This window comes from Meleagris gallopavo, chromosome 4 (assembly GCF_905368555.1).
Source record: "Meleagris gallopavo chromosome 4, MGAL_WU_HG_1.1, whole genome shotgun sequence".
Lineage (NCBI taxonomy): Eukaryota > Metazoa > Chordata > Aves > Galliformes > Phasianidae > Meleagris > Meleagris gallopavo.
Window position 1 is genome coordinate 40,007,807 of NC_139407.1, and position 13,329 is coordinate 40,021,135.

The 13,329-nt window shown below is 42.1% G+C and overlaps 1 protein-coding gene across 1 annotated transcript in view; it reads right to left on the reverse strand.

The window, feature by feature from the left end:
* Positions 1–4,583: 4,583 nt before the first annotated feature.
* EMCN (endomucin) overlaps positions 4,584–13,329 on the reverse strand; it is a 43,174-nt gene continuing 34,428 nt past the window's right edge. Inside the window, 4 exon segments of the mRNA XM_085222967.1 lie at positions 4,584–6,279; positions 7,478–7,551; positions 9,545–9,563; positions 9,565–9,662. Of these exon segments, the coding sequence (XP_085079093.1) occupies positions 6,274–6,279; positions 7,478–7,551; positions 9,545–9,563; positions 9,565–9,662 (197 nt within the window). The 3' untranslated portion in view covers positions 4,584–6,273.

The following is a 13,329-nucleotide window of genomic DNA, read 5'->3' on the forward strand; positions in this document are numbered from 1 at the left end:
ATAATGGGCAGAGGTTTAGTTAAGAAAATTCTTAAAGGAGATTTAATTTGTGATATAAAAGTGCTGAGATGCTGGAAGAAGACCAAATAGATGTTTAATATATTAATAACTAAGTACCTCATTCTCAACAGTCTCCAGGCACCGAACATGAGAAATAAAGGTATGAATGTGACAGCTAAAACATGACTTCGTTTCTGTTCCCAGACCTAGGGAAAAGAGAGAGTCAACTCCACCTGTCCTTAGATACTCAATTTGCCAGTTAACTAAGAGCAATGTTAATAATAATGGAGAAATTTGTGAGAAACTGTCCTCGCTCTGTAGAGTGGGAGCTGATAATATCCTCATGCTGAAGGCAAAGCAAGATGAATTCCCACCATCCTCCCCATATACCAATCCCCAGTGACTGCTGATTGTTCACCGGAGCTGGAAATGAGCACTAATTACAGTGAATTACATTAAAATATTTATTTATTATTATTTATATGTATTATATATTATTATTATTATAAATATTTATATATTATTATTATTAAAATATTTGATCTTTGTCATAGCGAACCAAGCCACTCTAGGTCACAAGTAGCCACATGAGGACTTTCACAATACTTCCTCCTGCCCTATACAATAACTATAACGTAACATCAGCCTGAACACACACATTCCTGGGTTGAGGGTCTTCGGTGACAATCTCTTATCCCATTTTTCTGATGTAGGGGTAAGAGTCACTTGCAGCTCTCTGGTGACAGGCTGTAGGATGGCTCATCCCCAGCACCAGCACCATTACCTACCTCTCCAGGTGAAAAAAAAAAAGGAATTATTTCCATAGCAAACAAAGAGCCAGCAGGAGCTTCGAGACCCAGGGTGCCATCGTGGTCTGGCCGCAATCTGTCCCATCAGTCACAGGAGGTACATGGGGCTTTGGGAGCAAATGCCAACTGCATTGACTGCTCCATATTTTTTGAAGGAAACGTGCTGAAAGAAGAGGTCTGATTGCCTGCAGGGCTAGGCGAGACCCACACTTTTCACAGGATCTGGTTTCACTGCCTGAGAACATCTCCATCTGCCAGCTGGCTGAGGTGCTTCATGCCTCAGGCGCTGTAGCCTCTGTATCTACTTCACGTTTTTTTTTGTTCTTCCATTAATTTTTTTCTGCTTCTTCAATAGGATTTTCATGTATTGGGGAGGTAATGGGAAAAAACAAAACAAAATAAAACATCAACAGAATGGTTCTTAGCTGTGTATTATGTGTGACTTAATACTCAAGAAATTAAGAAAATCTTTCATTAAGAAAATCTACCTGAATGAGAGTCCAGACCTGGAGAGCTGTGGGCTCACATGCAAGTTTGGGGCCAGATGCTGATGGGGAAGTGTTTTTCCCATGCAAATGTTAATAGGTCTTCCCTAAACACCACCACATTGAATACCTGGAATATCACTGACTACCTGGAATGCTCTCTCCAGTAATTACATCCATTAACTTTTCCTTATTTTGCCCTGTCAGATATATATTGTTTATAATCCTCATTAATCCCCACTACTTCCAACACACATGGGCAAAATAGCTAATTTTGTATGTCAGACACAGCTACAGATAATAATTTAAAAAACCCCATATCTGCCCAATGACTGAGGCTCAGCTACAGTTACAGTACTGCTTCAGCACTGCAGCAGAACCCTAATGACTGTATTCCTAAAACTGGCACAGGAAACCAGCTGGTTAGGTGCCCTCATTTAATTTAAAAAAATACATTTTTATCAAATATTTCTGATTCTAGAAATCACCGTCATTCTGCACTCCATGGTAAGCTTCAGAAAGTTGGAGTTTGGAGGACAATTTTTTTTGCAAGCGCAGGAAAACAGGGCCATTCCTTGCTTTCACCCCCCAGCTTGCTGTAGACTGAAGTAGCCCCCACCTGCACGGTGCCCACTTGAGATTGGCTGTAGGAGGCCCATGTGTTGCCTGTCACAATCAGCTCATCTCAGCCCACAGATTTCATGGGTGTTCCTGAGAGAGGCTGCCTTTCCCTCCTTGTGGCTCAATTCTTTTTTTCAGAAAGAGAAAGCAGACCACCAGAGGGAGCACAGGAAAACAACAGCTCTTAAAACAAGAGGAAGCAAGGACAGTGTAATAAAATCTGTTCCCTTCATTCTCTGTATTTTATGAGGTGCCCCATCAGCACGCTCCAAGTGCCAGGTGTCAGTCTGCAGCCCAGCCATGAGTGCCCAGGGCTGGCCCCAGCAGGCAAAACAGCATTAGGAACAGGTTAATTCAGACCTGCAGTGAACCTGAAGAGGATCCCTTGGAAGAGTAACAGATCCATCCACTGGCTGGAGAAACATTTCTAACCAGGGACCCCAGAGCTTTCTTTGCTCCCCTGGTCACATCCAGGCTTTGGGAGAATGGAAGAAACACCAAAATCTCCATCCTTTGTAAACAGCGGCACTTACTGCCACAAAGGAGTGTGCAAAATAACAGCAGCAAGAAACCTGCCTGGGAGTGCAGCCATGTGCCTGGTGGTGCCACCGTGGTGGCTTGTAAAGGACAGGCATGGAGTGTTGAGGGTCTGGAGTGGGGCAGCAGAACTCAGCTCTGTCTCCCATCATCTCCCAGCTAGATGGGCTGCACTCGGCACACTCCACCTCATCCTCTTCCCTTGCTTCACCAGCTGCAGCCAGACAGTGCACTTACATGAATGAAGTTCTTAGATGATCAACCTGCAGGTAGAGCAGTGAGAAGAGGCCTGAAGTGCAAAGCTGGCAGTCTTGAGGAGCCATGAGGACAATCCAGCCTTGGCGTTGCTGGGAACTGAGGCACATACAGAAGGCTCATTATTGCTCCTTAGAAAAGCTGAATTATCTCCTAGAGCTGGAGATAGACAGTTGCACGGGCTCCATGGCATTATGCATGGTTGGATTTTTGCTGGTTTGTTCTCTGCTGTGCTGCCGTGCTGCCTGTAATTATGTTTTGTTTTAGTTGTTTAACATCATCCAAACAGCAGCCCTGGGACAGCGGAGGCAGCAAAGGCTTAATGCTGCCAATGGAGCATGCAGATGGAAAGAGGAGAGGAGAAGGACAGAATGAGCCACTCTGGGGAGAAGAACGACGACTCCAGGCAGGGAGGTGTCCTGCTGGTTCATGAGGAAATCTTAAAGTTGAAAATAGTAATAAAGGGCAAAAGAATACAGCTGTTCTTCTACTGGAAAGAACCACACCTGGGGGAACTGAAAGTGCTGTGGAATAGAAGATGAAAAGCATCAGTATTCCTGTCCTCCCTCCTGGTTTTATGTAGTTATTGGGGGAGGATGTTTCTGAGTTGTCACTGCCTGGTGCTGCTCTGGTAGTGCTCTGATGAGGTCCCAGCAGTGGGTGTCTGCCCTGATGCCCGCAGTAGTGAGGAGGGCTTTGCCAGCCATGGGTTTGTTTTTGCCCTCAGCCAGCCTGAGATCTTGACCTTGAGTATGGGTGAACTTCTGCCGGTGAAAGAAATGGGATGTACTCTCTGTATGTGGCTTCTTGTCCTGAAGTGCATCTTGGTACTGTTCTGCTCTTCTTGGGGCTAATGAGCTTGCAGGGTGGGTGTGGGGGAACTCAGAGGACCTTTCAGCCATATTTCAAGAGTGCTGGTGTTTCATATCCGCTGCATTCATTGGGGTTAATTAAAGTCTATGCTTTATGGGTTGCCCTTGGCTGTAAACGGAAAAAAATCTAACTCAATTGAGAATTGACAGAGTAATCTTTAAGCTCACTTATTTTATTAGATATATCCTAATTTGAAGAAATTGAGGAGCCATAATTGATGGTGCTGGGGAGGCCCTGAGAGCTCTTTGCTCATGGCTGCAAGGTATTGGAGGGGACATGGGGCCAAACTTTGCCCGATGCTCAGCCTTCCTGGGTAGCACAGAGGTCCCTGGGTGATATTTGAGCACCTTTCTGAGTCGTGCCTAGCAGCCTGCAATTCGCTATGTCCACAGACATGGTGTGTCAAGTCCCACAGTGCAGTAAGTGGAATAGTGAGCAGAATGGCCAGCTGATGGCCAGCACACATTGTGGACATCTGCCCAATGTGCCAAAATGAGCTGCATGGGGGATTTTTAGAGTACCTAATGCCTACTGGAGCTCACAGACCTAGTGGATAGTGGTGAGGCTGGGAGCAGGAAGGCTGGAATTCTGCCTTCAAACTATTCCCACTGTTCCTATGTTCCCAGTGGAATAATCCATGATGAAACAGACAGCTCTGCTGATGTTTCACAAGGGTACTACATCCCCGTGCACATGTTTTTGGCCACATTGCTAGTGACTAGAAACTGTCGAGCAGGTGTTCTGGACAAGTACTACAGCTAATGATTTGCAGCAAGCCCTTTTCTCTCCCCTCACCATCTACAAGAAGGAGTAGTTTTCTGCACTCCTCAGCATGTCTGCAGGACCTGGTCCTCCCCTGCCTGCCATGCCTAGAGCACCTGATGCCTGAGCTCATAGCAATGTGCTCAGCTCACCCTGTGCCACAGCAGTGCACTGCAGTGGCCAACTCTGGTGCTAGGCACAGGTAATGAACTGCATTTCCGCAAAGAGAAAAAGTAGAGCCTTTTAATAAAGATAATAACTTTTAATAGGAAGTTGTTTTCTCTTCTTGACACATCATGGAGGTAATGAATAAATTTTACACATACATGTATTTTTTGTAATGTTTCTCTGGTCTTTTCTACTGTCCTCTCAGTAGAATGCAACATGCTACAAAAATATTTTAAAATCAACATGAAAATGCACAACTGACTTCTTTTTTCATTGGAAACTTCAGCAATCAGGTATCTGAGTAGGTGCAGATGCTATCTGGTATATTTTAGGCAACCTGACCTTTCTAAAGCAGGTACAAAACTTCTCTGCTCTGGAGCATCCCAAGTGACCCAGGAGCACCCAAACAGACCATAGAAGTTCAGCTGCAGCATGGAGCACCCTTGTTCATTTCTCAACTTTTACAAAACTTCATGAAAAATTTCTCTTGGTGCTGCTAAGACAGAGGGTTGGATCCATCACCAATGAAATAAGAGCAACAGTCAAAGGTAGGGAAATGAACACTTTATCTTTGTCATAAATATGAACTAACAAATCCATTTAATCTTTTGCCATACTGCTAATTAAGTTTTCTCAACTCACAGAGGGAAATTGGAGAGAGAAGTTTCCTCAAAAGCATTGTATCAATGGTATCACAACTCAAATTGCTGGCCTGGCTCTCAGCCCCACACTTACACCACCAACTGTCTCCTTTCCTTTCCCCAACACAACCATGGAGCTCCTCAGCACACTGCCAGAGCCAGTGGACTGAGGCTAAGCAGATGTTCACATTAATATAATTTTTGAATATTTACAGTTCTAGCAGAGTAGGATACGGGCAGGTAGAAGCACTACTTGATATTTTTGCAGCATCAGCTCTGTACAGATTAAGAGTCTGTAATATCACTTGAAACACTCCTTAAACTTCCAGAGTTATTCGGTAGTCAACAGGAATCTCATGCATTACTCCAAATACAGGGTTCAGCTGCACAATTGCTTTTCCTGCTGATCCCTACCGTGCACCTCAGCTCACAGAGGAGTCGTTCACAGCATGCATAATACAGCGGCTAGCCAAGGAACAGGAGAAAATTAACTGTGTTGCCTGCTACATCACAAGGACCATATTCAGCAATTTATAGAACTTCAAAAAACAAAAATGCAAACATCAGTGCAAAGCATATTCCCCCCCTTTACAGAAATAAAGCACGCACTTCAGTATTTCACCCAGGCATCCCATCCTGTAAACATTTATGACAAGTAAAGTGTGTGCTTCAGTGGGGAGTCTCCAGGAAATCACTGAATTAACTTCCATTGTGGCAGTTGGAAGTAATGTTTCAAGGGTCAGGCCATGTTTGTATTTTGCTACATACAATTAAAAGAACCCTAAATACCATAAGTTCAACAAAGTATGCTAACATATTCCTTCCTGTATGTGCAGAAGATTCTTGTAATAATGACTATGCAAACACGCTCTTCAACCTTCTTGAGAGTTTTTCTGCTTCTACTATATGAGAACATAATAAATACATACGATATACCAGTTATTAAGCCATCAAAAAAGCACGTCGTTCCAGAAAGGACAGGAGGCACTTGAGGCTTAGGAGTCAAGGGCTAGTCATTAGCACAAGTGTCCTGCCTGGCAAAAAGCTTCAGCTGCTCCACAGTTCCTGTGGCATTGCAACCTTGGTGGGATGTTCCTGCATGTTGTCTTAAACCAGGCTGCTTCACATCTGAAATAACAATGGTATCTCAAGATTATTGTTCCAGGTAAGATGGCTCAGGAATGTAATAGTAAGTGGAAGTGAGCAATACGGAGTAAATCCAACATGTAGCAGATAACAGGGACTAAGTCCTTTTCAACCCAGGCCATTCTATGATTCTGTGATTCTGTGAACCAGGAGATTGTCCTGCATCCAACAGAGTCAGCTCTGGGTTTTTAGAAATGTAGCGACATTACATTCTGATATTCTGATTCAAGGGACAGATTTCACTTATTTTATCCTTGCTGTTTGCATCAGGAAAGCTCAGTTTGGGCATTCCCTAGGGAAATGAGAACAAGCTGAAAAATTCAAAGATGTCTCTTTGAGTTTCCGATCAACACATCTGTCTCAGTGGAGGATGATAGCACATGTTCTGGGGGACTCCATCCTGCTGTGATGATGCAAGGCTGGGCTTCATCTGGACCGAGCACAGTTGCCTCTGTCCACTCCCCCCCATGATATGCTCTGACACCTATCTTCTCAGGACAACCTTCCCTTTTTCTTTCCCTTCAAGAGAAGCAACTCTTTGGGAAACAGACAGATTGTGGTGCTTGGGAAAGCTTCATGGATAAAGGAAAATGTAGGAGCCATATCTTAAACAGCAGATTTTATAGGTGCTCTAACAGTCCTTGCCCTTGTATGTGTAACAACTTTGTTCAGCACTTCCCAGTTCTGCATGTTGGCAGTCAAGAAGTTTAAGGCAATAAACTGCCTCAATAAGAGTACTTGCTTTTGCACAGTGTGGAACAGCTACAGCCTTGTCATAAAACCAAAGGTGCTGAATGTGTAAGTTCCTTTCTTGTGGGCAACAGCCTTAAAAAATCTACTTTTTTTTTTTTTTTTTTTGTAATTTCCTTTACAAAAAGGAAATTTTACTAGGAAATTACAACCAGGAAATGAGCAATTAAAGCCACATGCTAAGTCCATAAATGTCAACCTCTGTGTGATGGCAGCTTCTTCAGCTGCCATGGACTTCTGCAGCCTTGGTTTGCCCAGGACTCTTCTTCTGGGTGGACTGTGCAAACTGAGCTTTGTTTAAGTAATTGCTCACCTTGTTTTGTATTTTTAATCCTGTTTAGTTATATGGCACAATACCAAGACCAACAAGTGTTATCCAGACTAACAGGTACTAACATTACAGAACTTGAGACAAAAGTAAGAAACTTACGTATTTATTGCTGAAGTTTGAAGAGGAATCATCACACTGTCGAGCTTTATTCTTCCCCTGAGATGAATTCTCTCCTAAATAACAGAAAATATGTTTTGCATCAGTTAAACATACAGAGAGAGGACTAATGAGTCCAGCAGCAGCACATCACTGGCCACTGCACACACTAACCTGTCTCCTTGTTGTGCCTAGGCAGCAAAAATTGTCACATAGTAGATCCTCACTGCTCCCTGGGTGTCATAGAGTGTATTCTCCCTACAATTTGATCTCAATGGTGTGTTACTACCACAATAAACTTCACTGAGAAGCACTGAATATTGTTCAACAATAATGTGCTGGAATGTGCTCACTTCAATTTTGGATAAAATTATTTAAAAACACATTATAAAGTGCTGCTAAATTAGTGCTTCAGAAGTTCTGATGGTATTAAATTTCAGTTAAAAAGACCTTCAGCAATTACTTCAATAATTCATATGAAATTTTAAGAGAAATATAAATTTCCGGTAGAAAGAAAAAAGAAACGTTTCAACAAGATTGATATATTTTACCATGGGAAAGATAATATTCACTAGTTGTAGTAAATATAAATAACGTGCTATTGGTTGCACTCTCAGGTGGTTTCTTTGCTAGGCTTTGAGGCAGACTTTCATGGAAGGCACATACTTTGCACAGAGGGAAAGCAATGTGTCTAAGGACATCTCCCCGGATACATATCCCCATTGATGTCAATAGGTTTCAGATCAGAGCATAAAATGAGTGAGTCCCATGCTGCTGCAGAGTCTGTCTGGGTTTTCTGGTGCTAAACATATAAGCTCAAGGGCAGAGTGAGCTGCCATCAACTATTGCTGTGGTCAGCATTTTTCTGTACTGTCAGTGACTGTCTGATGGGAGGCTCTGGGACTAAAATGTGTCTGAAGGTATCTGCATTATAGTGTCTACAGTAATTAGTGCCAGTAAACTACCAGGTGATGAAGACAGAATTATGATGCACTGAGGAGGATATAATCACATAGACGTTCCCTGATCAGGAGTAACATGGGTAACAAACAGTTTTAGGTATGTGACTGCAGTATGCCTTGAGAACACACGGAGAGGCATCTAGGACAGGTTCGGAGTTTAATGGCTCAGTGCCTTAATGCTGTGCTAAATATCCAGCTGCGTCACAAAGAGCAAATTAAGAACAACATTCAGATTAGTTGCAAGTGGGAAGACATTTTATTGATCTCAAAATAGCTGTAAGTGACAGAAAAAAATTCCAAGACTGCTGAAAACCTAACTTGCCACCAAAACCATCACTCATTAAAGACAATGGATTACACCTTGTTTCCCATGAAGGAAATGAAAACCAAACATTTTGTTCAGTGTTTTCCTAGAACAGATGATATTTAAGGTGATCAAAGGAATAATTTCCCACTGAACTGTGTGGCCAAAGGAGAAAATATGTAGCATGATGGCAACTCTCAACAAGTGTAGCTAGATTACTTGCATGTTTTGAAGGCTGTGATGAGAAAGAAGGGAAGAAGGGGTGTACAAAAATCATCAGATACCAGAAACAGTGGAAAATTAGATTGTGTTAATTTTGGGTTATGCATCTAGTGAAGGGTGACACACACAAACTCTAGCACTGCAAACTAGATGGAAATTATGAAGAGAGACTTGAACCACCAGCTTTTCCCGGTATTGCTATACAGCATCTTGTATCTAGTGTCACTTGGTTCAATTTTATATGTATTATGGCAATAACTCATTTGTGGTAAGATACAGGAAGAACATGTTGACAAAAGAAGCTAGAGGTGTTCAGGACCAGGCTGGGTGGGGCCCTGGTCTAAGTGGGTGGTGTCCCTGCCCACAGAAGATGGGTTGGAACTCTTAGGTGGTCTACAGGGTCTCTTCCAAGCCAAACGACTCTATGATACTATGATAAGGGGTTGAAAGACCACTGCATATTTGTCTGTTCTGCTAAGTCAACAAGTAACTGGGAGATGAAGGGACCCAGCAGAGATTGGCCTGTACAGTGACCAAGCGGTGCTGGCTGGGGAGCTATGACTGCAACGCGACCCAAGTTACCTGCAGTCCTGCCTCGACTGTGGGGCTTCTCCTGCTGGAGGAGGAGCTGTGAGCTCAGAGAGGTTGGCAGAGGGCAGGGAGAAGCCAACCTCAAATATATCCCGCGCTTCTACAAAAACTGAAAGACATGATGCACAGGTTGAGAAAGAGATCTGACAGAACATTTGGAAAATGAAATTAGACTGATACCAACATGTAAGTTTTTGTGGGCAGGTAATCAATGAATCATTCTATCAAACATTTTACTCTCTCTCTCATCCTCCAGTATTGCATCTGCTTGTTGATTTTTGTCTGAAACTAGATTGTAAACACAAAGACATAGGCACTGTGCACATTAGTGTAATACAACAGACAGAACTGCAGTTAAACTGTCTAACTTATTGCCACAGGACGCTGTAGATGCCAAAGGGGATAGGACAAAGTAATGGAAGTAAAAACCACTGAGTACTATTAGACATACAACCTCTGGTTTAGAAGTGCTACAAGGATGAAACGGAGGATGCCTCTGCCCCGTTTCTCATCTTTCCTAGACATCTTGTGCCAGCTGTTGTCAAAAATGGGGATTGCATATGTACAGCCTCCTATGACAGCATCCACAGGATACTTCCCCTGGAGAGTGTAGATTCCCAAAGGAAGCTTCTGGGTTCAGCACTGGGCACAATAGGATGCACTCTGCACATGTCCTACTCCAAGAAGTCTCTCTTCAATAGAAGGAGGATGGGAAAGAGTGACTAGGGATTGTTTTGGTCTTTGTAGCTTTTGACTCTTCAATGTATTTGTTCTGGGTGCACGGGAAGTAGACAGCAAATGGATACTGAGCCTCTGTGAAGCTATAGATATTATCAGGAAAGTAAAAGCAGTCCAATGAAAATGCAAGGCTTTCTGATGGATTAAAATTTCACTTGTGCAGTATTTGGTGCTTTTTTTTTACTCTAACAAGCATACTCATTTCTGACTATGCTGCATCCTGATACTAGTATATGTGATTAATTAGCGAGCATATAGTCAGATGAAAGTACAGAGTGTATAAGATCAGTTTTGAAACTCTGAAACAAACATTTCTTTGTTTCACCTTTGCAGCAAGCTGTTATACTAGTTCCTCTATTTTTATTTTTTTTTTCTTATTCATTCATTATTTAGAATACACATACACTGTAGAACAGGGTGATGAATGAGAGTTAACAGGTCATATTGTCATGAGTATAGAAAGACTTTGACCTAGGCAAAGCCAACTCTGACTTTTGTGGGAAGGCTGGAAGAAAAAAAGGATATAAAAAATAGACTTCGATGTAAAAAATAAGTTGTACTGCATCTTAGATTACACTGTCTCTAAGAAAGGACTTGCACTGCTATTTCATTATAATATCTGCTGCGGAGAAATCTCTCATAAGTTGCAATCTGTTTCAAAGCAAAGAATTAAAGAAAGCATTCTGAAGAAAAGACAATTTAAGAGACTTTTTCATAAAATATGAAACTACTGCTGTAGATGCAGTAACAAAAATGTTTGTCTTGACCATGCAGAGACGCAACCAGTGATACAGGAGGGCAGTGTTGAATGGGACCCAGTGCTCAGCTGCACCCATGACCCCCAGCATCACCTGCAAACTCCCTCAGCAGGACTGAGGTACATCACAGAAAGCAGCGTGGAAGGCTAGCAATGCTCCACAGACACAAACATCATCAAGTCCTCAGCAGCCTCTGATTGTAAGGCTGCTTGGAAAACCCTTCCAAATTGCATAGCTCAGAAACTGAGTTAGAAGTACAACCACAGCTGGATTTCATGATATTTAATAGTTTTACTGTATTTTTTGTCCCAGATTCTCAGCTGGAATGTGTGCAACCAGAGCTTTGTAGTGCGAGTAAACATACACTGAATCAAGCCATGAGAAGTAAAAAGCTGGGAAAGTTTATTCTTCTGTTTCTATAATGAAAGATACTACAACTTCAGGTCATTATACAATACAAAGTTAAAAATGTCAAGTATGAGAAAACAAGAAAGAAGGAAAGGGAAGCAGGTACTTGCTCTAACTCTTTGATGGTGGACGACAGTTTTTCTATGAAGCAGCTTCTAGGTTTTCTACCTGCCAGAAAAAAAAAATAGGACACAGAATACCACTCACAAAAGATAAAATAAATACACAAAATAATATCCCCAAACTAGAAGGAATGTCAGCTCTTACCAATCACAAGCATGCAGCATATTGGCAGGCTGCTTTCTGCTGACCTGCTCTGCTTATCTGGCAAGGGAAAGGAGGTTGGAAAGGAAGCTTCAGTGACAGAGACGCAGCTGGATGCGTGCACCTGGACAAAATGAGAGAGACATGAAACAACCAGCAGATGTGAAGAAACCCCATGGTGGAGTCATGCTCTACACAGCCAACTCCATCTGACAGAAGCTAGCTTGCCTGGGTTGAGCCCCTAATGAGGCAAAAACAAAGATTCCTTACCTCCTTAAAAGCTGTGGTCCATGTTTGGATGTGCTCAGCGTAAGAGAAATCGAAGAGGAATAATCTGCAACAGCTCCAGATTTGTCCCATTATATAACAGTCAGATGAATTATTTGATGTATGAGACAGCATAATTAAACATTCTCAGCATTTGCAAATTTATGGAAAACAGTGATGAAGATGCCATCATTCAGCCTCATCATCTCAGAAGACCATAGGATTTTCCAGGTCCAAACCCTAACAACACAGTGGAATGTCTCATCACATGCTGAATTTCATGTGCATTTCCATGGCCAAAGCAATTTCTTGTGCTGAACAAGAAGAGGGCTTTTTAATTTGTTCTGTGATGATTTCAGCTCTCAGCCACCATCTGCTGCAATGGCAGGTTAGGAAGCAGTAGCTTTTGGAAGAGGTGCTGATCACATGGGAATGCTAGTTGATCTACATCCTCAGTTCATTCTATTTCGCACTGCACTTCCATCAGAGTGCACTTCTTCAGAATGATTGATTGCCTTCTCCAGAGTGATTACAATAAGCTAAAGGTCTTTTGCATGTGACAGGCCAGGCTTCTTTTCAAGTATCCATGGCTTCTTGGAATATTTTCTCAGCTTCGCTTATTAGCCATTCTTAAATTTTCATTTGTGTCCACAGTTGGTGTCTTGGGAAACCTTAATGCTTCTAAGTACAGTTCACCAAAATATAAGCCACATCAGCTTTGGCACACTGTTAATATCCTTCCAGAACATTCAACACAGAACAGACAACACCTCTGAAAACCAAGAAAGGCACGTCCTACCCTGCTATTGTAAACAGGCACACATGGATTAGAAACTGCCCTCGTGGATCATGTTATGCTTAGGCACCAGGACTACTCCTAACAACTTCAAAATATTGTTACCTGCCACATTCCTGTGAGACCAGATACTGAATAATGAACTTGTAAACTGCCCTTAATACATTTTAGAATGGATACTCCAAGCAAAGGCCAGAAAAGAAACTTGTCAAATCATTACTCAGGTATCAATATTTCAATCACACATCATTCATATATATGGAGTAGCCTTACTTCAATTTCTATTCCTCAGCCTTTCTGTTACTAAGGAACTTCTGTTTTTGTTTTTTTTTTTGTGATCAATATCTATGCTGGTTTTCAGTGAAATATGCAAAAACTATCACAGTGAAAGCAAGGAATGCTTTCATGATAGACATTTTATCACTAACACCATGTATGATGGTTTTGAGCTCTTAGTCATCACATAAAATCCTTCATCTTATATTCACAGCAATATTTCTACCATTTGCAGGTCTGTAGGCTATATTGAATTCCCAAATAATAAA